General features: G+C 37.3%; 1 protein-coding gene across 1 annotated transcript in view; it reads right to left on the bottom strand.

Annotated features, from left to right (window-relative positions):
- LOC121407882 (multiple epidermal growth factor-like domains protein 6) overlaps positions 1–25,632 on the bottom strand; it is a 73,261-nt gene that overhangs the window by 35,678 nt on the left and 11,951 nt on the right. The window contains exons 2-4 of the mRNA XM_041599117.1: positions 13,794–13,928; positions 6,001–6,246; positions 196–317 (exon numbers count right to left, since the gene is read on the bottom strand). Coding sequence (XP_041455051.1) covers positions 196–317; positions 6,001–6,246; positions 13,794–13,928 — 503 coding nt within the window. The remainder of the gene's footprint in view (positions 1–195; positions 318–6,000; positions 6,247–13,793; positions 13,929–25,632) is intronic.

Genomic DNA, 25,632 nt, shown 5'->3' on the forward strand with positions numbered 1-25,632 from the left:
GTTTTTTTTTATTTCATTTCTTGAAAAAAAAATCATGAGGGATGTCACCCCTGGCGTCCTGCACTGACCCCCACTCGGTCACTCCTATAATGTAAACTGATGATCATTATTAATGTTACGCGGTACTTACCACTGATAAATTCATGATTAAAACTATTATTTAAAAAACATCAATTTTAGAGGTGGTTTCCTTACCCAGGTCCGTAGTTGCAAACTAGATAAAGAGCATCTCGTATGATCATAGTACTACCAGGTATATTCATCTCGTCACAAAAATGAGTGGCACAACCTACTCGATTGGTGTCTGACCAAATCATCTGAGGAATTGAAAAGAGAGAGAGTTTTCTCGGTCAAAATCAAGAAAACTGAGATTGATCACATATAGTTATTATCAATTTTATAGATTTATCGTAATCCATGAACTCGTAAAATGGTGGTAAAAGCGACTATCTGGAAGATGTTGACTCCTCAGAAAGGCTTACTTTAAGGCGACCGCACATCTTACGATTGGAATAAAACCTAGTAGAATTTGATGCTAATATTAAGACATTGAATATCTTACCATGTACGAATACCTATGATAAAATCTGTGACTATGCTATCATCCTTCTCAGAATAAAATCAAATTCAATATCTAGTCGTAATGACGTCATAGCAGTCGTACGATTAGCTGCGATTTGAAACTAATTTTGCATTTACCTCAAAATAAAGGCTTGCAATCTTTCAAAATGGTTATATTAGTATTCTTTCAATTAGTTTTGACCTCAAATAAAATGAGCAAAATCCGATCGTGAACAGTCGAAAGGTGTGCGGTGACCTTTAGGCATTTAGCCATTGCTTGAATATATCAACATGAGGGCTTATTTTGATATTACAATTATTGTCAAAATGATGGCTAAGATTGGTTAAAAACAAACACAAAACGAAATCAATAGCGTTCTATGCACTTGAAATCACCAGATTAGATTCCAACCTATCACTTTAACGTGTTTAATGATAACGTGGATATGTTTAACATGTTTAAACAGAGGCTGTGTTTCGAAAGCAGAAACCCCCAACTGATCAATTAACTGTAAACAGTTTATACTTACACTCTCCTTCTTCAACAATGAATTCCCACCGTACAACCTGACTTAACAAACTAATTTTACTTGATATCCAATATAATTTTCAGACGGAGGATGGGATTTTATTACCTTGAAACATGTTCCCGTTTTATGTATTTTTTTATCAGAAATGTTATTCTTTCAAAAAGAAACTTCGCTTTTAATGTTAAATATCCTACTTCAAACTCTATTTTTGAACATGACATGCCATAAATCAACATAGGAACGGTTAGCCTTTGTTTGCAATGTGCCTTGTTAATTTTGTATGTTTCTTCGTTTGTTTGTTTTTTACATTGGCTTGTTTGTTGGGTGGAGATTTGTTCGTGTACAGATTTTGTCGACGAACATTGACTTAGTCAATGATTTTGACATTTTTGTATACAGTCAAGCAATGTTGATTTTTCACCGGCATTGATCTGAACACATATTGAAAAATGCATATATCGACTTCGTTAATGAAAATTGTCATGATATACTTATATTGTATCTTGGAAGTATAAGCTTAAAGTTTTACAAAACTTATTTGCCCATCTGCAACTACGAAGTTGGCTAAAATTTTCGGTTAAAACGTTCGTGTTTTTTTTTTTACATTAGCTATGCATAATTTCTATCCTCCATGATCTGATGATGTTCAGGTAAATTCTGAAAACGACCACTAGAATATAGGGCAGGGTCATGTGACGCGATAATGTTTTTACCCATGAATTTCATTCCCTGTCACGATGATCTGTTGAAGTTCCGAGAACAGTTAAAAGGTTTTTGACATCTGGCTACTGTTCAACTTGTTTAACAGTGAATATCCGCTTATGTTATAGACGTCTTTTGTCGTAGTGGATACGATAACCTTCATCAGCGGCTGTAGCCGTATCATTCAGATCACTGATGTACCATTATTAACATCATCATCGTTGTCATTGTCATCACCATCATCGCCACCTTCATTATCGTCATCATCATCACGACAAACATCACTATTACCACTATTTACATCATCATCACCACCACCATCACCACCACCACCACCATCATCATTACCATCACCACCACTATCACCACCACCAACACCACCATCATCATTACCACTACCACCGCCATCATCATCATCACCACCACCACCACCATCATCATCACCACCATCATCATCATTAACATCACCATCACCACCACCACCATCATCATTATCATCACGATATTCATCTTCACCCTCATCACTATGAACCGGTGTGTTGGCTCCGTTGGTATAGAGCGTCCGCCTCACAACCGAGAAGTCGGGAGTTCAAACCCCGGCTGCGTCAGACCAAAAGATGTAAAAAGTTGGGACTTGCTGCTATCCTGTTTGGCATTTCCCGGTAGCTGCCAGGCCCACGATAAACTGGGCAAAAAGAATTTTCGGAGTATTTCTATTTCAAATTTGCCTTTCGAACAATAAAATATTAATTTCCCTTCCTTTTTTCCGTCATCATCGTCGACATCATCATCATCGTCACCACCGCCACCACCATCCTCATCATCAGCAGCAGCATCATAAAGCATCTCCATCTTCATTACCATCATCACTACCTCATCATCATTTTCATCATAAATAAATAAATAATAATATAGGATTTGTATAGCGCACGTATCCACTTTGCTAGGGGCTCAAGGCGCTCCTAGCATGCCTATATTACCCTGACTAAGCTAGTCTACCCATGGACCTACTATGGTCTACTGATTCTGGTGCGCACAGCTTTTTTGAGGAGTTAGTTCCTGCCGGTACCCTTTTACCTCACCTGGGTCGAGTGCAGCACAGTGTGGATAAATTTCTTGCTGAAAGAAAACACGCCATGGCTAGGATTGAACTCACGACCCTCTGTTTGAAAGGCAAGAGTCAGAACCACTAGATCATAATCATCTTCTTCTTCATTACATTTATCATCGTCATGATCGTCACCATTTTCAATTTCATCAAAATCATCACAACACTGTTTAAAAAAAACAGATTTTACGAAAAAAGAGAAGATTTTGCAACAGAATCATTCTGTAAATTCATAAATATTTCTGCAATTTAACAGAACAGGTCTGTTTAAAAAGGGGAAAGGGTGTTTTATTAAAGGAAATTTGTAAGGTTCCATACACCAAATATCAATTTCCTGTAAGATTACAGGTGTTCTCGAGACTCTGCTGCAGGAACTTCTTTTATTTTAAGGATAAATTTTTTAACAGTGCACCACTACCATAATCACCGACACCACCACCCCAATAACAACAATCACTCTCATAAACGTCGTCAACTTTATCGTCACCCTCATCTTGGCAAGCCATTGTACGTTTTACGATCGGAACTTATATTTTACGAAGCTCAGAAACCCTATTTCAGACTCTGCTGTTTGTTATTACCATGATATCTCTATCAATTTGTCTCAACCCATGCATTGGTGCATGGTGAGCCCAGACTTGGGCAACTTCCAAAATGAAAAAGAAGAAAAGGGAAGGAAGAAAATCCTCCCTGTGAAGTACTCGGCACATACATGATACTACACCTCTGCTTCTCTATATTGTTCCTCATGCAGTCATATACATGATAAAGATATTTGATTGCGGTGACACCATGCACTTTAATATATTATTATTATTCTAAAACGAAAAAGAAAAAAAGATTCGAAATATAATGTGCATGAAATCGAAATTATTCAATGCACGATACTTGTGTGGGGAAATATATTATCCATTGAATACTTATTAAAAAAGTGATAACTGGTTGATGCCTTAAAGGCCATGTACATTATGATTACAAGATGTACGACTGAATAACTTGAATATGTTGAAGAGCATTTCACAAAGCCACTTGTTGATGATTTTTAATTACAAATACTTTGATTCATTTAATCTTGTTGGCTAAGACCACATTTCTAATTTGTCAATGTAAATCATTGACGAGATACTTCGTAAAACTGTACTTGGCTACAATAACTCATGCCAGGGTAGCCTACCACTATGGGTAGCACCCCCGGCGCACCCCTCCTCTCCTGACGAGAACTCGTATTCCCCCAAACTAAATCCGTGCACTGCCTTGCGAGGTTCAAGTCAAATTACCCATGTCAATTTCATTTCCTTCGCGATCGCTTTCCCTCTGGGCAATCATGTTTCTCGCCCCCGGGCCAGACAAAACCATTAATCATAAAAAACTTCCTTTCATTCAAATCTTCAAGGTACCCATGAGACCCAAACCTACTCGATTCACTCCATTGAAAAATACTATTCCTGTTGGATTGTGGCAATCTTTCCTTTTCCCCTTCTGTTTGTCGACATGGGCGTATGATGCAAAACACCATGTTGAAAAAATATATAAGTTGCTAAGCGACGCATCGATAGGACTATATAACAGAAACACCTAGGGGTTTTGTGTGGGATGAGCATTAAGTTGCCATGATGTTTAATTTAAGTAACTCTGGCATTAATGGGCGTCGAGGGATCGGCAATTGACTGCTACGTCATAAACATTCTTCTATACCTTTTTGTATTTGCACTGGGAATCATAAATATTTCTGTTTCTACGGTTCATCTATGATGCTAAAGATGGGATAAGTAAACGCTTTGTTTTGTCATGGCGACACATGCGTTTTAAAATTGGGATGCCCTCTTTGGGGATGACGAGGTGGGTGAGCGGTGTTATAGAGTGTGTCCCAGAAAAAAAACACGGTAGTCATCATGAATCCTGAAACGCGATAGACATCATAAGTAATAAATTCCCTTTTTATAAAGAATATGACACGAATTTCAAGAGAAAAAACCCTATCTTTCGCTTTAAGATGAAATACTTAGCTCGTCGTTTACTCATGGCAGATTAAAAACAAAGAAACGATGAAAAAAGTAACGCCAAAACGTCCCCCGTTTCTGACTCAAAATCGTCGTATCCCAAACAAATCATGACCGGTTTTTCTGCGTCACTTCAGTTTTACTTGGAATTTTCAAACTCTTTAAGTTGGTCTTTGCCTTAGCTTTTCAAGTTTTCTTTGGTATCAAAATAAAGAAGGAAAGATGATCTTGTTAATGATGTAAATTAAATTTTAAAAAATAAATCATTCGCATATGCTGCACAAAATTACTAATTACCTCGGTTCACATTTTTCTGAAACACGCTGTATTATTTAGGATTTAAAGACAGATTTCAGTGGGCGTGCAGTTGAGACTAAATTGGATTCTCTATTCCGGGGCCTTTTTAGCTTTGAAATATATAGCAACCAGACAAAAATATGATAAACATGTGAAATTGTTGTTATTCTATTGACATCATTAATTTGAGTTTGCGACGCCATGGAGAATAACTGGGAGGAGAATTAAGAGTGACAGAGAGGTGAAGAATTTCAATCTAGTTGGGAAATTCATGAATCAAAACCAAAATGAAATTGATTTTTCTGAAAGGATAATTGATAAATGGAGAATTAATGTGCGAAACATATCTAGTCTATTGAAAATAATATCGGAACGATCATTAGAATTAAGATGCGCGTTTTCTTATGTTGCACGATTTGGGACTTAGCCCCCAGTTCGACATCTACAATATTATGCTATCCCATTCGAGGCAAAAACAACTTCAAACTTATTCAACGAGATCTGATAGGCCAGAATGATATTGAAGGAAAATATACATGCTGTCATGGTGAAAAATAAAATACAATTCTGTGAAAAATTATATTTAAAACAAAATTTGGGGTCTCCCCAACCCCACTAATACGCTAGCATGGCTAGGGGCGGGGATGGGACAAAATAATTGAAAATGCAAACTTGTCTGTCATACATCAAGAAGGAATGATGTCATCAAAAGTTGTCCCCCCCCCCGACCATATTTCATTTTGATATTTATGATTGTTTTAATGATATTTATAATCAAGCATGGAATCATGGCAGTACTTACTTGTGTATAGTGTCCACAGAGTGTATTCGGTTCGCATGTATCCGTTGCAATATCGTAGTTCTTTTTCTCATAGTGCCATAGAGAAGCGAGGTAAAACGGCGACATGTTGATCCCACGGGGGTTTTTCCCATAGGCTAAGTTTTGCCCGACATGTTTGAATTGTTTGGATTCGATTGTCTGCCCGTGGGCCCATATGCACTTCTTGGCGTACTTCTTCGCCATTAGAGTTAACTCGTCATCCCAAATCTGTGCGAAAAAGACAAACAGAAAAAACATATTTGGTTAGAATTAAATTAAATATATGAGATTCATGGCAAAATTTGATTTTGTTTAAAACAATTAATTCAAATCTGGTTGCCCAGAGCGATGATCTTAATGGAGGACAGTTATTACTGCGTCTGATCTTCGTCGTCTCCTTCAACCTCCATTTTCCCATCACCATTTTAGGCGCAAGACACGATACGGTCCCAAGACCAATCGAATAAAACCATTTTTCATTTATCAAAACTGGCATCCGGTTTTTTATTGAAAAAGAATTACATTCTGACTAATATTAAAAACTTCTAAGTGAGATGAAATAAAATGCAAACACATTTACAATGCTTATAAAGATGATACGTCGCGAGATAAGATTAGATTTACTTAGAGGCCTATACACTTAAAAAAATAGTAAGGAAAATTGTTGAGTAAATTCATGGAACAAGAGAAGGTTTATACTGATATGTTAGGGTAGATGATGATAATGATGGCGATCACAATGATCATTATAAGATCATGGATCTATGGAGGTCGATTTCAATTGGTATAATATAGTTTGGATGTTTGGTGAAAAATACATGTGCAAAGGGATAATTCTTTCTTTCTCTCTACTTACTACCCCCCCCCCCCCCTCTCTCTCTCTCCTTTGTGATGACATAATTAATACGGATTCAATATATACATTTGTCGAATGGCTGACAAATGATTGATTTTAATAAGTATCGGTAAGGTTTCTAATTGCTAGCTAATGTAGTGTTATGTTGTTCCAATTATTCAGGATATCCGTCCTTCAGGAGCTTAGAGTTCGAAGATACTTTGAAAAAGTTCTCTCTCAGAAGTCTCATCGTCTCCTATTTGACATCATATGTCATCACGTTGGCAAGAATGAATAGGATTTCCCTTTGGGTCTCTGCATCGTTCTCCCCGGCACAATCGGAAGGACTTCCATAATTCATCTCCTATTTTGTGTCCAAACATTCCCGCTCAAAAATACACGACAGCCTTTTTCATTCTGTTTTACTTGGTAGCAAAAATAGAGAAAGTCATGACATGGATTTGTAGAGAGACGTCGCTCATCACGTACCCTCGAGAATGAGGGTTTGTTTGGGTCGGTTGGGGTTTAATTTCAAGCTCATGTTGGTCTAGTATTCCCAAACGAGTCTATGACAGGAAAGGGGTGAATATTGGGAAATATGAGCGGAATTAGACCTACTTTATCATGGACATTTTACAAATTATTGATGGCAAGTTGGTTTATGGAGTGTCCGAGAAATATAAACCTTGTACTGATTGTGCGCTGGGTAATGTAGGTCAGGTAGGTTGCGAGGGTGATGAATGTTCAAAACTGAATAAATTCAGACATTTCATGTCGATTCTAAACACTATTAGAAAGATATTCGAACACTGAAGTGATTTCAGAGCACAAAGAAGGAACATGTCAAAATCAGTCTGATTCAGTACAAATAACCGTTCAACTTTGAAAGGATGAAATAACCGAGCTATCTCCCGACTTTTGTTGGTCGTTAGTCACAAGTTTGGAACAGAAAGTTGAACGGCGGGTCTTCCAATTCAAGAAAGGTATACCAATGATATCTGAATAAAGGGAATCACTGTTTAACTCTAAAATATCGATAAGTGAGTGAATTAGATTCAACTTAGGAGACAACAGTGATTTTCTTGTTTAGTGTAGATTCATTATTGATAATGACAGACTGACGTAAACCAATGCGACTTCATAAAAGCCGTTCCTTCAAAAGCCGATGAATGGCGCGCTTTCACATAGCAAATCGGCGATGAGTCACGGCATATCAAAAGAACAAGCACCAAAGAATCTGTTCAGGCTTGAAACCTAGATTTTCCTCATGAAAATATTGAACAAGTGAATAGACATGTAATTGAAATCAATCATTCTGTCGTACACCATTAGATTTTCAGGAGTTTTCAAGACCTTTTTAGTCCTATTTATCACCAGACTATAACAGAAAAAATAAAATACGACATCACAAAGAAACTATTTGTTAGATCAAAGGTTCCCAATCTTTTACCATGCGTTAACTTGATTTGATAGTAATAATCAATAAAAGGGATAATCTCATCTTAAGTATTGAAAATTTAGATGAGGAAAATTTTTCTCTTCATGACCAGACGTTTTTAATAATACATTAATATACTTTTATAGCCCCAAAACTGGGCATAGGTCCTCTTTCTCATGCTTCTGGCGCCGATAAATGGCTTCCGAACAGAGCATAAAAAGCTTGCATCCGCCGGAGATGCGGATATCGCGCCTGTGCAGTAGAAATAGGAAGACCATTAAAAACAAATCAAAGGATGTTGATTTTTAGGATATCTAAAGCTAAAATGATTACTAATATTCACCTAAAATATCTAAATAATTAAATAAATAAATCTATTCAGTAATGAATTCATGAGTTGATTAATACTGGATGAAGGACCTTAACTCAATTTAAAAAAATTATTTTGGAAAAATTAATATAATAATTACAGAAATATAATAATAACATGTGAATTATAAAGCGCCAAGTCCACTCTGTAGAGGGGCACAATACGCTTAACTTTGAAGCTGGTCTCAAGCAATGTCAGGTAATTCCTGACTCTTTGTAGTAACTTTTCTTCAATAGACGGGGTGGGCAAATGGTACCACCCCCAAATACCCCCCGCCACCCCATAAGTAATCAAACGTCTCCGCCACAATGATTCATTGAACAGTTCGAATGACTGAAAAACACTTCTTAATGAATGGACTTCGAGAATCCTTGATAGTCATGTGTGTCCCAGACGCAGAGAGCGCCTCATCATGCTCATGGTGATGACGTAGACGATTACCTTCCTGGTCAGAGAACTCCGTCATCACTCGGTGATCGTCCCATCGTCCAGGGCCTTGTCTTACAAAGAGTTTTGATTGATCCGATCAATCGCAACTATATATATGGAAAGCCAGCACGATCAGCATCTATTATGCATGTTTATTATAAAAAAAACTTTATTATGATGTATATTCATGCATTCATTGTTTTCTTGAAAGTTTGCTGTGCTTCTCTTTGTTTACAAAAAACATTGTGCAAATTTCCTGTAGAAAAAATTATGACACTGATGGACTTCCATAGAGTGACGATTGATTGGATCAATCGTAACTCGTTGAAAGACGGGGCCGTGATATCAATTAGATGTCACTCTTGTGCTTGCATTTGAGATTATGGGCCGGGTATTTGTACTTCATTTTAAACTGACTCATTTTATACCTTCCACAAAAGACCGACAGGCAATGAAAAGACAACTTGTGCACCCATTCAGACCACTTAATTCATTTCTTGTAAGAAGCGAAGTTGTAGGTTATATTTTCGTATAATGAATGCCAATGCGTGGAAGAGTTGATCGGCAAAATTTCATATTGAAAACGCACCATAGAAAATTAGCTATTAACGCAAAAAATTGAAGGAGAAATGAGCTAATTGTTATGTAATATAGTACTATTATAATTATTATATACTAAAACTAAAAATCGAGCTTTAGAAATGGAAGACGTTTTTAAGAAGCAATACACATTGAAATGGTCGTAGTATTGTTATGGGATTGTAATGTAAATGAGTATTTAGTAATGTTGTCCTCGGATAAAATAATGATAACCCCTCCGCATGAAGAGCAAATTTCCCTCCATCACAAATATTGTAAAAGATCTGTGTACTCAGTAAATCCTGCTTAGCTGGTAGACATATCCGTACCATTCTCCGATCAGAACCTACAGTCTTCATGAACAGTAATCTCCAGCATTACCAAAGAAGCCAATCGGCAAGCAGGGTCAAAGAGCGACGGTCGGTCCACTTTTACTTTAGACCAATCAGGTTCTGCGGTCCAAACAGAAGACAGATCATACAAGTAATACGCTGAATTGGTTTGTCCGTTTCGTGATAGCTTTCATATTTTTATTTCGTTCTACTTTTCTTTCTTTATATCAATCTATTATTTCTTTTATATATCTTTCTATCTCTCTTCATGTTTATATTTCGCTTTCTTTTCTTCTTTCTCTTTATTTTTTTTAATTAACTATAAGTGGTGTATGCATTCTTTGCTTTGACTTCTGAGATGTTAGTAGGGTTTTTTTATGCTTTGTTATGTTTTCGTGCAGTTTATATTGTTAAAACACTTTCATCTTACTGTTACTTTCAAGAAATGCAAAGATCGTGTCATAATGCCACTTTGTACGTGGTTTAATTACGACTTGGTGGTTTTGTTGGTCTCGTATAACTGTGTCATCCATCATCATCTTTGTCATATTTCTTTGAAGAAATCCAAGGGTATTCTAAGATGAAACATAATCTCTGAAATACTACTTTGTGCTTTCACCTGACTACTTGGAAATTCGTAACATGAATATGAAATGACACTCATCTCATTTTAGGAGAGAAGTGGGGAAGAGAGGTCAGCGTGGATGACTGCTTATTGAAGAGGGGTGGAGAGAGGGGGGAGATAGGGGGAATAAGAGAAAGAGAGGGGAATGGAAATATGGACGGACGGAGGAATGGATATGGAGAATGGGGTCTATAGAAGAGAGAGGGGGAGAGTGTTTGGATCTGCATAAGGAGTAGGTACAGAGAGAGGGAGGGTGTTGAGCAAGTATGGAGCTAAGAGGAGAGAGAGACAGAGAGGTAGATGTAAAATTGTGAGTGATGAAAGTAAATACTATATTCTAACTTTCTAAGAGATAAGAAAAATGATGGAAAGCAAAATATGGTTCAGAAGTATTGAGAAAAGGCATGCATGGTTGCAGGTCACAGAGGTCGAATTGTGGCGTGCCGTATCACCGCAATGCAAATTCAAGATGAAGTTAAGAGCTAAATGTTCCAAAGATAACGAAAAAACGCAACCACCTTTCTGACATCATACATTAAATCGCTTCTACAACGAATTATCAACGATCCATGATATCACTGGGAAAGAAAGAGGGGGTTAGCTCCCTATCCCGAACATAAATGAGAACTAATGGATATTAATGATAAACATGATGAAGTTATCCCAAACCGATGAAACATGAGGGGTTTTCTTTACTAGAATGATAACGGGAAGGGGTAGGAGAAGAGCTGGCTTCCTGTGGTTCACCACTCGCTGACACCCACCGCAATCTACCCTTATTCCGAAGATTGAGAGGGGGTAATAAAAAAAACTTGGCAATGATATTTGGGTTTTTATCTAATTTCATCCATTTACTTATTTTCAGTACCCTATCGGCCAATCTCAATTGCATTTCTGCATACGCTGTCAAAAATGGGTCCTTGACTTGTACTGTAGGAGCACAAGAAGAGATCCTTTTCTTGTTTAAAATTTTCGGATTTCATTTTTAACGACACCAGCACGGAAATAATTTTACATGTAGTCGCCCCCAGAACCCCCCCCCCATAAAATACTTAAATGAATTTCGTATGTACATAACTTGTAAGATTGGATCAAAGATGTTGACAGAACAGTTCATGACCTTCATGGTCCGACTGATGGAGATAACGGTGCCAGGGTGATCCAGGATGAGCTTTGGTCCATGATATTTGAACACATTTTTTTCTATTAATAATTTTGTTTTAATCGTCTGTTTTAATGAATATGTTAACGTCACATAGTAGGGCCTTTGCGCGATTCAGACACCCCACCCCCATAAAATTCAATCTGAACACGCCCCCACCACGACCTGACACTGTTTAAGGACAACCATGCAGGTGAAAGCCAAATGTTGGGGAAGGTATTGAATTGATTAGAAAACACACGGATCCTGTTGAAGAAGATGAAGGAAAGGATAAGATATCTCAGCCATGCTCGACCCTGGGACATGTGGAAAAAGTACGGGGGCGAGCTAAATCGAGACAACATTCACCTTGTGATTAACACCTAGGTTGATTTGCAGTCTGGGTAACGTCACCTTGGTCATGTTGGAAGAGGGTTCGCCTTGGAAGAATTCGACCGAGACACGTTTGAAGATCAATGAACGCACAAAACTACGATGACGATATTCAGCTAACTATCGATCATACATCATAGGACTATGTTGTATCAATATCGATTTGGATGTAAATTTAGCAGATTTGGAACATTGTCTCAAATGTCTGAATCGCTTGCAGTCCCTTTTTATGCTATTGTTCATTTACTCCCAATCGCTAAAACACGGGAGAAATAAATCAAACATTAAAGACTTTACACGACTTGGAACACACATCACCCCTGCGCTCATATCCTTTCGTCATTTTCTAGTCGAAATTAATAAATATTTTTAATATTTTGAGCTCATTCATTTGTTTGTTATCGCATGAACTTAAATGGATTTTTATCATGATGCATACATTATGTTAACAATATATACATTGCATGTGTCGCTTTATAAACAGATAAAAGTACACTTTTGTGCAGAAGCAAAAATAACAAAAATAACATGATTACTGAGGGGAAAAAAGGATGCATAATCAAATGACGTGGTGCATAGTGGATCTTACTAAAAAAATATATTAACCACAATATTACTGCAGTATGCAATACCAAGAAGAAAGCATTGTATAAAGTCACCACAATGCTTGGGATCGGTAAATGAGACCGCGGTTAGATTGACACTCGGGTCGTTTGCCATGTTTGCCTGAATACAATTTCGGCAAACATGAAGATTCAACATCCTGAATTTTCAAAATCTACATCTGCAAGAGTTTTTAACTGAACCAAGGATCGGTTTATTTGTCAAATAAATGAAAATATTCTTTGAATTGTAACGTATGTAATGAAATCTATTTCATTATTATTTGATTTCCTCCTTGAACATGCTGAATTCGAATTCCAAGAATTTTCCAAAAACCATCCTCATATACTCAAATCACGCATACATTCGTGATTCCGAAGCTTCGTTATTCCGAAGGTTCGGATATTCCGAAGGTTCGTATTTCCGAAGGTTCGTAAGTCCGAAAACGAAATGAGGTTCGTAATTCCGAAGGTTCGTAAGTCCGAAAACGAAATGAGGTTCGTAATTCCGAAGGTTCGTAAGTCCGAAAACGAAATGAGGTTCGTAATTCCGAAGGTTCGTTAGTCCGAAAACGTAATGATTAACGAACCTTATTTCGTTTTCGGATTAACGAACCTTCGGAACAACGAACCTTATTTCGTTTTCGGACTTACGAACCTTCGGAACATCGAACCTTATTTCGTTTTCGGATTATCGAACCTTTGGAATAACGCCACAAATGTTCGGATTAACGAACCCTTTACGTTTTCGGATAAACGAACATCGAGGTATAGGCAATTTACGCGTGTTTCGGAATAACCCTCAAATCATATTAGCTTTTGAGAGCTTATTATTGTATGTCGGTTGAGCTTACCTATATAACCCGGTGCGGGAAGGGAAGGGGAATCACATACGTTGTGATCCATCTTTCAATTAATAGTAGTGATGGTGGTGATAGATTATAGGAACCTTAGCAGTAACAACATAGACGTACGATCAAAATGCATAAACATGATAAATACAAGTACATTTTAATTGAAAGAGATCTTACCATCTCATCCATATTAGACGCTGGTCCTGGGACCTTTCTCCTATATGAGTTATGAATATCAAGTAGACGTTTCTTGTGTCTGTTACTCAGTGGTGTATACTCGCTCCGTAAATCTTTCCGTCTCTTCGGCTTTTTCTGTGGAAAAAAACACATTAAGATTGAACATGCTGAAATAATATTATTACAATCTTAAATGTTAAAAACTGTAATGTAGCAGGAAAATGTATCAAATACGTACTGTACATCGGATTGCATGAAGTGTCGTGTATTGTCATAACAAATTCCAAGATTTTTATCCAGCAAGTCCAAGGGGGGGGGGTCAGTTCTTGTAGTTCAGTTGCTACATTTTTGTAAGCCTGTTGCTGAACTACTTTGTTTAATTTACCTGCATTTCATATGCCTTGGAGTGACATTAAATTGTATGATCTGAATGAATACTGGGAGACGAAACCGTTTAGGTTTCTGACCATTTTCCACTAAAAGATTCAAAATGGAAATATGATCTATACAAATTATGTGACCATTGTCTCATTTGAATCCTTGTCAAAAATCCTTGGCCCACAATGTACCAATAAATGGATTAACATAATACAATATAGGTTTATAGGGCCCATACGTCCATGAATAGATTAACAAATAAACTTTGAAAATATATGAATACTGCACGTGTTAAGCGCTCATGCAGTTTTCTGCCTATCAACTACAAATTACCAGGGAAAATAAAAATGTAGTCTCAATGAATTAAAAACCAAATTTAAAGGGGGGAAAACGCAACTGAGATGTGTACCTACATAAAGACCAACCCACAACTGACATCTAGAAATTAAAAATTTGAAAAAAATAACACACATTGATTTAATAAATAGATATAGGCATTAACATATATATAAGCAACATAAATAATTACATACACAAAATAGATCGTGAAAGTGATTCAAGAAAGACAAAAAAAAAACGAATGAAGAATTGATGGACAATTCAAACTAGTCATACTATGAATTGAAAAATAGAATGCACGTTCTAAGAGTCATGGATAAAAAAAAACAGAATGAATATCGAAATTTATTTTCTCGAGACTGGAAAGATATTTTTATTCACGCATATAGGAAGTGTTCATGACTTGGCCTGGAAGCCCTTGGTTAAAAGGGGAAACGGAAATCATTAATGGGATCATGACTGATGATGGACCTGGTAATTATAACCATAACTACGCACGGGAGAGCAAAAAGGGGTAAAAACGAGGCATCAAGCCTCCCCCACCCCTCCCCCATAGACCCCCTTATCGTCTATACCTATATCTCTTCCTATCTAGATAGCAACTTGTTTGAATATCATCTTTTCATCCCCGATAAATTAATATTCATAAGGTAATCACGAGATCTTTAGAAAGCATCTATAAGTGACCATTTCAAGAGGCGCTCAGTACGAACTGGGTTTTTTTTTCACATGTGTTCTCCAAGGCTCTGCTTTTCAGCTTAATTAAAGGTCCACGTCCATTGATATGAAAACGTTTTTGTTCATCGAATTTCGGCCCAGTATGAAAAAAACCCGGATGGAGCCATCTTCAGAATGTGCTCATGATATTGCACGCAATATGGGAATAAATCGCCCACGACTTTCGGATATCCGAGTGGAGTTGCATACTGGACCAAGCCGGATATTGCATTTACGGGTCAAGGGGCCACACAACATAAAGTGACGTCACAGTTAACTTCATGAAACTGAATTTTGATGTGATGAAGTGTGATGTTACTTATCGACAATTATAAGCAAACAGACGAATCTCTGTCAGATAGAGAAGCCTGGTTTATTTCAAACTCAGGTTATCTTATGGGAGCTAAATTTTTGTTTAGGCATTAATTATGTACAAAATTATATGTAATTATGTTTTGTATCAACCAAGCACGGACCCAGGATTTTTAGTCCGTCTTTTATATGTAGACTGAATTGATATATCATTCAATAGCGCAACTAATCAGATTAAAGCATTAGATCATACTTGGATAATACTTATCTTAATGGCGCAGTCACATTTCCCCTAAGCTAGACGTACGGCGAGTCGAAAACAGTCGTCGTAAAATTTTTTTGTACCAGCTGCATACGGGTGGTTTGGATAAAATTACATAAAACGGCTGTTTTCGACTCGCCGTATGGCGGCTGTAAGGGAATTGTGACTGCAGCGTACACTGTAAAAAATATTGGGCAAAATTTTAACCAGCACGAGGGTAATTATGTATCCAACCAATTTTGGGCAGTATTTTACCCAATGCGGGAAGCATATTGTCCAGTATGGTTAAAAAATAAGCAGAAATCACTTTAGAATGAGCAAATTTTCATCACACTGGATAAATAATAATGCCCAAAAGAAATGCCCAATGTTGGTTGGATACATAATTACCATTATGGAGCATTTTTACCCAATATTTTTAAGAGTGTATATATAAAAGAAGCAGATATATCTTCAAATATTCCCCTATCAACTGATTCTCGTTTAGCGCAAGACAATGATCAGACTGACGCATACGTTGATCATTGCAAGATTTACGACCCATTTTAATTCGTATATATAGGCTGTTCGTTATTTGACGCATCGTTCGAAAAAGTAAAATAAAAAGTTTAAACGTACCAGTAGCTCATTCAGTGGTGCAAAGGGCTAATTAGCGTAGCTAATAACATAGTCAGACTGACGTCTTGTGTGAATACTTCATCTATCCAACTCTCTGTTTAGCTTGATTCGATTTTGTTTCAGTTAGAATGGGGCAACCTCATAGAATATTTAGTAACTGGGTCAGGGGCACAGACATGCTGCGTTCCAAACATTCATTACATCGCTATAGGCACGCAACATAGCTTTGATTTTAGACAGCGCTAAACTCAGAAAATGTCTTGTGATACATGCATTTATTTTCGCCAGACGAGTTTACCCATGATACAGCGAATTAAAGATTTTTTTTCTTTGAAATTCGTACCTCACTACCATAAGTCTATCCAGATATCAAGGAGTTTTTGTGATACTATTGACTATCCAAAGTTAATGGTCTTGTTGGCATAGCTAGCTTGTATTTGGTACGTATCAAGAAAAGGAAATCTTAAACGGGACATTCCGAGAGAAAAAAACATATTGCAAAAATGCAGGCCCAGAATATTGTTTCACCTATCTGCAACTGATTGATACGCCAAGAAATGGATGCCGTCATTCTGTTCTAATTCCATTTCCTTGGATTTCCAGATGTTTTTTCCCCTCTCCGACTTGAATTCTATCAGAAGGTCGAGAGAAACATTTGGCTTAACAGTGTTTAGATTACCAAGGTTTACCAATACTACTCGTTTTAATGTAGCATTTCCATTCTGGCTGACATTCAAGGTGAGAGATATGACTCTTATAACAGAACATGGTTTTAACTTCAAATCACCTGCTGATAACAAGTCAATACTAACCATGCTTACAGACAAAAAGGATAAGAAAAAAAACTTTCACAATAAATGTGAATGGTATCAAAATGAATCACAGTTTCCTTCGTTTAATGAACTTTTATCTTCCCTGAAATCCAATCTCCGCGTTTGCTCTTCTCACTCCATTCACTGTTATACCCTCTTATTTACGTTCCTGTTTAATTATTATTTGGGTTCTAATGTACGTTTTACGGATCCGAGAGAAGAAGTTTTACATAAAAATAAATACACACGTTCGAGCTACTTAAGTCAACCAAATTCCTTGAGTTACCAATAGAAAACAATTCAGAATTGTATTATTGACTTCAAATATTAGCTCAAGACAGCGAAATTGATACTACACTATGTTCGTTTCTTTTGACAGTATTTTTTCTGGTTATGTTTCGTTCCGTAAATTCCACGAATTTACATTTCTTAACGAATGGACAACGATTACACATCTATTCTCCGACTTCACGACATGTTTCCGTTATGGCATCTCTCGTGTAGACACTCGGTGTGACAGGTTTCTGCTGGTATACAACGCCAAGCTGGTATAACCAATTATCGGGAAAGCAATTACGTCTAAGTTAATCAGGCATAGTGCCTGACCTTATAGACAACAGATATTGCCCTCGGGGCCTTTTTTTAATCAAAGTGGAGACACCGTGGCAGAGCGGGGATTCGAACTCACAACCTTACGAATCACGATCATGAGTCCAAGGCTCTTACCGCTAGCCCACACGACTCCTTCTCGAGAGCGGAACCTATGAATATTCATGATGATGAAGGATACCTTTAATAAAGTACAACAACATTGAGACTTTGTTTACTTCGATCTGTACCAAACAGGGCCCAAGTTCAGTATGGGGTTTGGCATCTGTACACAAGATGTCTGCTGGTACCCGAAGGGATATCATGCATGCATTGTGACGTCATCAGTGACATCTTGCCCTTTACAACTAAACGAAATAAGACATTGCTAATTCAGAAAGTCATGTATTTGGATACCGGTGACACATGTCACGTGGGGATGTATAAGGTGTGTTTTGAATGATCATGGTCGTTACAGAAAATCTACTGATTTTAATGAAAGACCCTTACACAAGAGAGAAGGAGAGAGAGAGGGAGAGAGTGGGGTAGGGTTGAGGGTGAGAAAAAATCTGAAAGATTTATTTTTTGCTAATTCTTTACATCGTAATGGTGATGAACATTCAGGACAAGTCAATTGAAATAAAATAGTGACGCGTAATTCTAATATACCCAACACCCACAGCAGCTGAGTACCAAACTTGAAAATTATCCGTTTACAATTAGGCCTAACATACTTAAAACAAGATACCATCCGTTCTACATCCCATCCCGCGGGAATCGTAGAATCTAGTTTGTCATAACAGACGGTTACTCAAGAAGATCTACGTTGAACTTGACTGGAAAATGGATACAAACTAATACCTTGGTCACATTTGTTCTACGGCGGCCGTACGGCGAGTTGAAAACAGCCGTTTTAACATTTGTTTTTTGTACCAGCTATATACATGATATATCGGTGGTTTGAATAAAAATGAATAAAACGACTGTTTTCGACTCGCCGTACGGCCGCCGTAGAGCAAATGTGACCAAGGTATAAACTGTCATTTTTCGAACAGATTAAATTGCATAGATACGTAGGCCTATAGTTATCTAACAAGTAACAAAATCCGTATACTTGAATAAAGATCATTGGACAAGCCAAAAAAAAGAGTTTCGCCACAAAATATATACGCTGTTTTGCTTACATTTCTCAATTTTTAGACACTTATCAGAATTCCAGGGGGTGCTGCCTATATATGGAAAATAATACACGCAACACCCCCAAAGAAAATCTTGGGGTGCTTCAGCAACCCCAGTACCCGCGCATCCCAGGGCCATTGCGAGAGGTTCCATTCACATCGACCCGACGACCCGTCTACTGCATCGCCCCTGGATAACTCGAAAAAGGCAAGACAACGTAGGCAGCGTTGTCAGTTGAAATCATAACTCGAGCAAAACATCTCTATAGCTTCTCAAAATCCGACATGTCATGTCACATCGTGTAATGTTTTATGGAGAGCAAAATATGTTAGCGTACCATTCCCCCCCCCCCTGGATGCCGGGAAAGTTGGGGATGGCGTAGGGGTGTCACGAGGGTCTCACATCCATATCACGCGATAGGTTGACACGCTCCCCGAAAAGAATGCTCATTTCAGAATTCGGAGCATTGCGACCTCGTGAAAGTGATGTGTTATCTGCAATACATGCTGGTATACTAAATGCTATCATGCATTGTGCATTTTTTTTTTCCTCGATTGTTGTTATTTTCCAGCCCCCCCCCCACACACACAAATACACTCCAGGTCCCCCAATCCAAAGAAATAATTCTATTGTATACGATTGTAGCTCTCATGCACAATATTCAAGAGCCCATTTCATAAAACTTGTTATAACGAAAAAATTTCAATAACAGTTAAAAGCTACTGAAATCATCCGATTTGATTGGCTGGGAGAGAACTTGTTACAGAAATTCTAAATGTGTTACTAAATATATAAATAACTCTTTATGAAACGGGGCACTGGGGGCCATTTCATAAAGGACCTACAACTCCACCATGCAAAACTACAGAGATCACCTGACTCACAACTTTTGTAACTTTGTCATTATGGCAAGTACCATGGTAACATGACTCAGCAGCCAATCACAATCAAGGTTACCATGGTAGTTGGCAAAGTTACCATAGTTGTAAGTCTCTTTATGAAACGGGCGACTGGTCTCCCTTGAGTCGATGAAACTATCACGCCCATTTTGAGTAGAACTGGCTACGCCACAATGCCAAAGCGGCGACAGAAATAAAGATCCCCATCCTCTACTGAACATCAGCTTCTAAATCCTATTCATAATCCATCACGAACTGCCCCCAAACTTCACTGTACGGCGAAGATGTATGGTGAAAAGATATATACATTCCTTTGGACGATGCCCATTCCCCAATATTGGTTAAGAGAGAACATTTACAAATGTATGTTCGGTTTAGATAACCACAAAATAATGTTGTGTAGGTTTTACGCAAATATGCGGCAACATGTTACTCAAAACATATGTATGCTTCCTTTTTACCAAGTACTTTTGTACTCTTTCTTATTTAAAGAGGTAATATCTGGGGCGGTATTCTGAGGTCATTTTATCTTTAAAATATTTTATTTGATCTCTTAAAACTACCTACGTCCCATTGAAAACACAGTCATATACACCGAATACCTATACCGAAACTCCGAAAATCTTTCCCCTTTCAAGACATCTTTTTTCCCTTGTAGCCCTGACCAAATATTAGTCCCTCACGAGGAATACTCTTTATTTCAACTTTGGTAATCAACTTGGGTGAAAGATGAAAGTTTGAAAGAAACTGGATTATGAAGTAGAAAGATAAATTTGAGAACTGATGTCACTACTTAAATCTCAAATCGGCGATTTGGTCAACATGTAGATTGTGGTAAATGGTACGAACAACACTCCCGAATGTCGTCATCAGGAACTCGTTTTCTCCTACGAAGAAGTTACCTTTGGCATGCTTGGGCTGGTAATCAAAACATGATTTAGGTAACATATTTTTTAATTTTTCTTCAATCCTCATAAATGCCCAATATTTTGTATAAAAATTGAACAAGAAGAAGAAATTCAACTTTTGTCTTGGAGCGAATGGAGATGTCCATAACCTTACAGAGCTGTACATCCATCTGCCGAAAATCAGGAGAAAAAAGTGACATTGGCTGGCCATTGCTCCTAGTGGAAAGGCGAACTTGTTTCTTGGAACTTGGTATTAACTCCATAATTATATTTTTTTTTTAGAGAAGTTATTGAGTCATTTTACGATGAAAACCGTCATTAATTAAGACGAGTCCGTTTTTTGTACTCGCCAGTCATCAAACAAGGTAGCAATTTGAGAGGATGGATTGAAATAAATGGATTTCGATGGATGCGCAATTCATTAAGTAAAAAATGATTGGATATCATTCATTATCAAGAGAAATTATTCACTACCAGCGATGTTATTGAGTCATTTTACGATTAAAATCGTCATAAGATATATATTTTGTCCTTGCTAGTCATCGAAGAAGGTAGTAAATTGAGGGGATGGATTGGAAATTGATATAAAAAGAAATCGATGGATACTCAATCCGTAAAGCAAAACAAAAAAAATGATTAGAAATCATTCACTATTCAGACGAAATTATTCAGTACCAGAGAAGTTATAGTGTGTCATTTTTTACGATGAAAACCGTGATTGGATTGGAAACTGATATAAATGGAAATCGATGGATGCGCAATAATAGAATAAAAAAGTGAATAGAAATTATTCAATATCCGATGTTTATGGAGAGGAAGAAATGTGTGATTAGGAGAAGATGACGACAAATTAGTCAGAAAGACGTGACTCGGGACACGACAAGAGACAGATAAATAGAGAGAGAAACAAAAAAGAATCCATAGTGAGATGAACAGATCTCCATGGTGAAATGAAAGGAGAGAAGCATAAAACAAGAGAAAGAAGTGGTAGAAGTTCGGAGGAGAGTAGACCAAAAAAGAAGGGAGAGTAAGTGAGAGAGGAAGTCAGAAAAGAGATAATGAAGGATAGAAGAGGAGAAAGAATGACATCCAGTGTCCATGAATCCAGGTAAAGCGGACCCTCGCACGCTATCTTCCTCCTGATGGATGGGAAACATGGCGGAATCAAACAAAATCCTGGCAACTCTGGGTCCAGTCTTGGGAGGAACATGGAAAAAGACGAGTAAAACAAATTGACTTGGCAGGTTTCCAATCCTCAGCTTGCAGAAACTAACATAGAATATGATATGACATATATTTATAGGATTTAAAGGGAAAGATGAAATGAATAGTCCAAATCAATGTATCCTAATGGTCCTGACATCATTATCGAATGAAGAAATCCCTTATTAAAAAAAAATCAAAGACAAATGAATAAAAAACAAACAAAAAACCCTCAAAACATTGTCAAATGAAAACTCACGTGAATGATGTAAGTTTACTGATGGTCAAATACATACTTTTGACCATCTTTAATTATTTTAAAACTTTCTTGTTACGTTTGTTACGTATTACATTTTGAAGAACAGCAGTCCTGATAAAATCGCTTACAAAGTGAATTATTTGGTATTGCTTGATATCCTGATGAGGTTGTCAAAATAAATTTTAAATGGTACCGGGGCAGATCCAGGATTCCAATTTAGGGGCCGCGGACACGGGAAGATATTTTGACATGCAAAAAAGAGGGGTTATTACTCCGAAATTACCCTCATCTTTTCTTATTTGTCCTTCTTTGTCAGAGTCAGTCCAGTCCAAATGTTAAATTAGTTGTTTTATCTATATGATTCATCTTGATGGTGCTGCATTTCATGTCATTTCATTTTTTTAAAGAAGAGTTAATATAATCCTTAGCGTTATTACAGCAGGGGCCACGGAACGGTTTTGAAAGTGTGGGGGGGGGGTTACCATGTAAAAAATCCTAATCAGATGGTCATTTTTACATTTTTGTAAGCTGTTTTGGAAAAAAGCCCCTGTAGACCCCCCCCCCCCCCCCCCGTTTCCGAGGCCCTGTTAATACAAACATTTTTTTTTGTCACTTCGACAGCTCTATCGGTTTGTAAAGATATCCTCTTCTACAACCGTTTGCATACTATGACCACGATCCTAGACTGATTTGTGCCAGAATTACTGCTACGGATCGGTTGCGAGTCCGTGGGTAGTTGAAACTGATCAAGGTTCCATGATCGACAGATATAAATGTGACGACAACACATAGAAATGTGACGTCATGTAATACATCATAAATACCGGTTCTTGTGTGATATGCGAATAAAATGATCTATTTATTGACTTTTAGTGTTCAGTCTGTCAGGTTTAGGTTTCAAACCTCTGGGATAAACTAAGCTATAACATGCCCGTGTAGATATAGTTTTTTTGTGTGTCTTGAAGTAGTCAATTCTAAAGGTTCTTTAAGTTCGTTTTACGTATTCTCAAAGATAGGTATGGTAATAAACCAGAAAAATGCATACCTTTATCAAAGATTTGAAAATGAGTATGAAACAATTCGAGCAACAACAGATGGCTTCCTTGTCTTTTGAAGTAAGTGCCCCTTTCGACAATAATTACCAACTCGACTGACAAAAAGAAAAATATAAGACCGTGCACATGGTGCATCTATGCTCTCTGAAAAATTCCAATGAGGATCTAGTTTTAAGTTCAAGATACTATACAGTACAAAATATTCAGACACTATTTCATGTAGGCAACCGTTTTATCAAATACCCTTAAGATATCACCAGAATCGTCTTAAGATGGCCTTTAAAACCATTCTCAGTCATTATTTGAATGAATTGGACTTTGAATAAACAAGGAAGTGGTTTGAACAAATATTTACACCTGGTAAAATAAATTGAAGAAAGAAAACTGCTTTGTTGTATAAAAGAAACTGTTTACTCAACACTAACACACAGGTCTATCTGAATGCGTGACCGGGTCATAAGTCATCGTTAGAAAAAAAACTGGAGTTAAAAGCATGAATGTGAACAGACTCTTCAAAATTAGTAGGATCTATGAACGGAATCATTTTCGGAATGCTTTCATTTTATACATTGTATGTCTGACACATTGCTTATAAACTGTTTTTTTTTTGAATAAATATATATATACTTTTGCCGTATAACATGACCATGGGGTTGTGGCGTGCGCCCCTATAAAGCCATGCAAGCTCCATTGCAGAGTTTCAAGCCCTGGTGGCGTCCAAGATGTAATCTGATTGATACACATCTGTTGAAATTAAAACACATACCCAACCACACACACTCACTCACCCACCCTTTCATCTTACGCATACGATGAACACTTTGTCTTCGCACATCTCTCAGAAATGTGTATTTTATACATATTGTTCTGTGCATGCCTTGTGTATGTCTTTTACAAAAACTTTGGGGGGTCATTTGCTTTTGCATGCCCCACATTGTGGAATAGCCTTCCTGAAGACATAAAAAATGTATCTCTGTCAGGACTTAAAAAAATCTTCTAAAAACTTTTTTATTTAACTCTTAGCTCTTTATGCGCCTTGATAACTCTACGGAGTGGACTTGGCGCTTTATAAGTAACATTATTATATTATATCGTACACATACAGACAAGCAACAATTTAAGTCCTCACTCGGAGAAAGAGCGCTGTCATCTCAAACTAGTTTAATTTCAAACACGGATCACAGGAATATCTGCCTACTAGCTGCTCTGTTTGAGACGGAGCTTTCTTTCTAACAAATAAAGTTTGATTTGTTACAATTTCGGATATCAGCGCGCCCCAAGTACCCTGTCACATCACTAAACACTCCTTACCAACCGATTACGGACATTACCATTCCTACCATTACAGTCTTCCACCACTTAGTTAGGTTTTCTTTATTACCATTATTATTATTCTTTATTTGTAGTTTATGGGGGTAGGGGGTTAAGTGTAGCTAAGGGTCTGGCTTTAAGTTGTGTGTATGTTTTTTTTATTAATATAACTTCCTCATTAATCAGTTTGATTGAAGAGTATGGAGAATTTTGAGTTTTATAGACAGATTATAAGTTTATTTCCGTAATTTAGATTTTTGCTGTGGTACCCGGATTCTGTTCTGTATTTATCCCTTCGTGATTATAAGTTGTTAAAGAAATGTGAGCAGATTAATTTTAAGTTTACATTTGAAATTCATATATATTCCTTTTCTCACCATGTTAAAATGTTAATGTGTTAACTTGAAACAATTAAGTTTTAATGATGTCATGTTATATATATATATATTTTTTTTACATGTGATATGAGGAAGAAATAAATATGATTTTAAAAAAAAAATTCCTATTCAGTAGTTATGTCATCCTTCTATTGAGCATGTCACACCAACGAAACCTACCCCAAACCGACCGATTATATGCCATTCGAAATAACGTAGTACCTCTCATCTGTCTGGAGCCGGTTCCGGTGTGACTGGAACATTGACAGCCTTGGCAGTGTGACAGTAGCGCAATGGCATGTTCTATCTTCACCCTCCCCAGGGATCAGGATCTTGTTCCATTTCAGTCTCCTGTAGCAGTCAAGTTCAGCGCCTCCAAAACATCACAAGTACCTCAATCCATTTGCAAGTATTTCTCAGCCAATCCAAAAGCAGCATTTCGGTAGCTTTTAACTTGTATCCTATCCTATTTTTTTAATGAAAGGGTGCTATTGAACAGGACGGAAGGATGGTGGAATCTTGAACCGTTACAGCTGTTTGATATGAATACTTCATTCAAGATGTCAATGAATCATCGAATGATATTAACCCAATTTAGTGAACCAGAGGACAAACTGCCCTC

The sequence above is a fragment of the Lytechinus variegatus genome, chromosome 2, assembly GCF_018143015.1.
Source record: "Lytechinus variegatus isolate NC3 chromosome 2, Lvar_3.0, whole genome shotgun sequence".
Classification (NCBI taxonomy): Eukaryota; Metazoa; Echinodermata; class Echinoidea; order Temnopleuroida; family Toxopneustidae; genus Lytechinus; species Lytechinus variegatus.